The sequence below is a fragment of the Merops nubicus genome, unplaced genomic scaffold (assembly GCF_000691845.1).
Source record: "Merops nubicus isolate BGI_N331 unplaced genomic scaffold, ASM69184v1 scaffold23339, whole genome shotgun sequence".
In the NCBI taxonomy this organism is placed as follows: Eukaryota; Metazoa; Chordata; class Aves; order Coraciiformes; family Meropidae; genus Merops; species Merops nubicus.
Window position 1 is genome coordinate 36,074 of NW_008631990.1, and position 4,346 is coordinate 40,419.

Genomic DNA, 4,346 nt, shown 5'->3' on the forward strand with positions numbered 1-4,346 from the left:
TGGTGTATGTCTCTGCACTGGTTATAGCACTGTCGTGAGGAGAGCTGCTGAGAGTGAAACCTAACCTCCTTTACTCTTTGCAGTAGGAAAAGTTGTTTGGTCTCCCCTGACCTAGAGGGGAAATGCTGGTTAAACAGATCCTTTGCCAAGCCAAACAATAGTGAAAAAAAAATATATTTTTTGGTTGCTCTTGCAATTCACAGTAGGTTTTATTGTTGGTTTGTTTGTTTTTGTTTATTTTTTTTTTCAAATGAAAACGTATGTGCCTGCTTCAACTAGTACTCTAAAATTGGCAGAGATCTCCTTTTGCTGCAGAATTAACTTCTTCCCTTTCCCATCCTCATCCCCACAGGCCCGTGACAGAGGGTTAGACCAGATCAGTGGAGTCATGCGTCACACAGCTGTATCATGCTGGCAGCCATTCCTGGGTCTGGCTGTGCTGCTAGTCTTCATGGGCCCCACCATAGGCTGCCCAGCCCGCTGTGAATGCTCGGCACAGAACAAGTCCGTCAGCTGTCACCGAAGGCGTCTGATGTCCATCCCCGAGGGCATTCCCATTGAGACCAAAATCCTGGACCTCAGCAAGAACCGACTGAAGACTGTCAACCCTGAGGAATTCACATCATACCCTTTGCTGGAGGAGATCGACCTCAGTGACAATATAGTCTCCAATGTGGAGCCGGGAGCCTTTACCAATCTCTTCAACTTGCGCTCCCTGAGGCTGAAAGGAAACCGTCTGAAGCTGGTCCCCCTTGGGGTGTTCACTGGATTGTCAAACCTAACAAAGCTCGACATTAGCGAAAACAAGATTGTCATTTTGCTGGACTACATGTTCCAAGATCTGCATAACCTAAAATCCCTGGAGGTTGGGGACAATGATTTGGTTTATATATCACACAGGGCCTTTAGTGGACTGCTTAGCCTGGAGCAGCTTACCCTGGAGAGATGCAACCTCACAGCTGTACCAACAGAAGCTCTTTCTCACCTCCACAACCTCATCAGTCTGCATCTGAAACAGCTCAACATTAACGCTTTGCCAGCGTATGCCTTTAAAAGACTGTTTCGCCTGAAAGACCTACAGATAGAGGCTTGGCCCCTCCTGGACATGCTACCTGCCAACAGTCTGTATGGTCTCAACCTTACTTCTCTCTCAATCACCAACACCAACCTGTCTGCAGTACCTTACTCTGCTTTTAAACATCTGGTTTACCTGACACATCTAAACCTCTCTTACAACCCTATCAGCACCATTGAAGCGGGCATGCTTTCGGATTTAGTGCGCCTGCAGGAATTCCACATGGTGGGTGCCCAGCTACGTACCATTGAGTCACATGCTTTCCAAGGGCTTCGATTCTTACGTGTGCTTAATGTGTCCCAAAACCTGCTAGAAACCCTAGAAGAGAATGTATTCCATTCCCCCAAAAGCCTTGAAGTCCTCTGCATTAACAACAACCCTCTAGCCTGTGACTGCCGTCTCCTTTGGATTTTACAGAGGCAACCCACTTTGCAGTTTGGAGGACAGGCACCGATGTGTGCTGGCCCGGATAGTGTCAAAGAGAGGTCATTCAAAGACTTTCACAGCACAGCTCTTTCCTTCTACTTCACCTGTAAGAAGCCCAAGATACAAGACAAGAAGCTGCAGTACCTGGTGGTGGAGGAAGGGCAGACAGTGCAGCTGATGTGCAATGCTGACGGGGATCCGCAGCCTACCATATCCTGGGTTACCCCACGTCGGAGGCTGGTCACGACTAAATCGAATGGAAGAGCCACTGTGCTGGGAGACGGCACCCTGGAGATCCGATTTGCTCAAGATCAAGACACTGGGATCTATGTTTGCATTGCAAGTAACGCAGCTGGGAACGACACCTATTCGGCCTCCCTTATGGTAAAGGGATTTACTTCAGACCGTTTCCTTTACGCCAACAGGACCCCTATGTATATGACAGACTCCAACGACACAAGTTCCAATGGAACTAATGTGAACACCTTCTCTCTGGACCTTAAAACGATATTGGTGTCCACAGCTATGGGCTGTTTCACATTCCTTGGAGTGGTTTTATTTTGTTTTCTCCTTCTTTTTGTGTGGAGCCGAGGGAAAGGCAAACACAAAACCAGCATTGACCTTGAATATGTCCCTCGCAAAAACAATGGTGCTGTGGTTGAAGGGGAGGTTGCTGGACCGCGACGGTTCAATATGAAAATGATTTGATGGTATTCTGCTAGTAGTGCTTTTTCTGTGGCATTAAAACCAATTAAAACAGCCTGGCGTGTGGAATTGCTAGGCAGAAGCAGCTTCATGCAGCTGTCACTGTATCAAAAGGTTACACGAAAAATTGAAAGACTATTTGTGGTTATACAGCAGAGCCTCCAGACCTTGAGGCAGATATGTCAGGGCCTTTCACAGAACTGGTAAATTGTACTAACTGTTTGCATTGCAAATATTGGCATTCTGGGGATATCAGCAATGAACCGCTGGCTCATGCTCATGGACAATTGTTCAACATTTTCTACTACTACAAAAAGAAACAGAAAAAAAAAAACAAAAAGCCTACAGTGTAGGATTTACATACTTAAAGTAAAAGACACATTTGTCTAAAACATACTCTACAGTGAAATTTGTATCTATAGATCTCATTTGGTAAAACCTTTCATCATCCCTCCTAGTTGGTTCAACATCACAAAAAATTGGTAGTTTTTTTAATCTACATCTATACTGTGTACATTTTAAAGCAATACAAATGAGAGGTTGTGCTTTTAGATACCCACCAATACTGACCCAAGTGTGATGTCACCCTCCTTTTAACTACCATCTAACCCAAATTAGACTCTTGTAGTTACCAATTAGAGATAACATGATATTTTTCTCCTCATGTAGAAGGCCAGAGATGAATAGCTGAGAGCAAAAATGCTCAGCTCTGTTGATCTTCTCTTCATATAAATATAAGGCATGTGCCTAGTTTTGATACAGAATGGAATATTTTTTATATATGTGATATCACACTGGACCAGTTTACTGTAACATAGCCCTGGATCTCACCCAGGGAAGGCAACCCACTAGACATTGCTTGCATAGAGGAGTTGAGTTCTACCTGAAGAGAGAGAGCTCTTTTTGTTAGCCCTGATTTTATTTTCAAAGCTACTGTTAAAATGTTAATGTGTACTGGGCAAAAAGAAAGAACGTAATACATTCTGCATACTCATCTTACTCTTTATACAAGTGAATTAAAACATACAAACATTCTGCTACTAGGAATGAACTCTTCTCCAATGCCAAGTAAACTACGGTTGCCCATGCATAATATGGGGATTATAATACTAAAATTATGTTTAAAACATGATAGCCTCAAAAAGGCTAACATACTGCCAGATATAATGAACCTCTAGCCACTGTCATTCTCATCTTGTATATTTGTAGATAACACATAAACACAAACTAATTTCCAAGAACAGATTAGTTAGATATTCTCAATGCCATTTTAATAACTACGTGGTTATGTTTCTTTCAGGGGCAGTATCTTAGAGCAAAAGGGGCAAGTTTTTTCAGGTTTTAGGAAGCTTTCAATGAAGAGAAGACAAAAGTGGAATGTTAGTTCAGTACAAGTAAGGTTTGTTGTTTTGGTTTTGTTTTTGGTTTTGTTTTTGTTTTTTTTTAATAAGCTGCTAAACAATTCTCTAAAGACTCAGAACTGATACTTTATTCTTTATTCTTTTTGATACCACTGTTCTTATGTTGAAATTCTCAGCAATGGGAAGATACAGAGTTATTCAGTCACCTCTTAATGCTCCAGCAATTATGAGCCATAGGTTTGTTGCTAAGTGGGTGATAACAAATACAATTTATAAATGATTGATGTAACCTGGAGTAAGTACAATGACTATGTATAAATTTAGCCAAAATGAATATGAAAATATTATAAGACAGAACATGCAGATTAATCTGATTTTAAAGCCTGTGACCACTCTTAAAATTAGTTTTTCAACACTTCAAAGCCAAAATCAGGCTGACCTATAATGGGATGCAGGTGCTTCTAAAATTAATATCCACATTCTTTGGCAGAGATTGTCTGAGCAGAATAAAAATCTCCCACTCCTATCAAGGGAGTTGTGCCAAAAGCTATAAAATCCAGCTGTGCTCTCCAGGTGTACCCCTAACAGTTACAGGACCCAGGGCTAGGCAATTTTGGGAATCTCTTTACTTAGTGGTTGATCATTGTTTGCATCAATTTTCCATTTTAGGTCACCAAACTGAGGAGGATGCAAAGGTTTTTAAAATTTTCTTCACTTTAGTTGGCTCTAAGTTTAGAGTTGAGTTTTCTTGCCTTCTTTTTTTTTTTTTTTTTTTTTTT

General features: G+C 41.6%; 1 protein-coding gene across 1 annotated transcript; it reads left to right on the forward strand.

Moving 5' to 3' along the window:
- Positions 1-388: 388 nt before the first annotated feature.
- On the forward strand, positions 389-2,693 carry LINGO2 (leucine rich repeat and Ig domain containing 2). The gene has a single exon (XM_008947784.1). The coding sequence runs from the start codon at positions 389-391 to the stop codon at positions 2,207-2,209; it is 1,821 nt and encodes a 606-aa protein (XP_008946032.1). The 3' UTR covers positions 2,210-2,693.
- The last annotated feature ends 1,653 nt before the right edge of the window (positions 2,694-4,346 follow it).

Bases quoted from the DNA above. Each gene is read 5' to 3' on its own strand.
- LINGO2 (XM_008947784.1), top strand. From the start codon at position 389: ATGCGTCACACAGCTGTATCATGCTGGCAGCCATTCCTGGGTCTGGCT.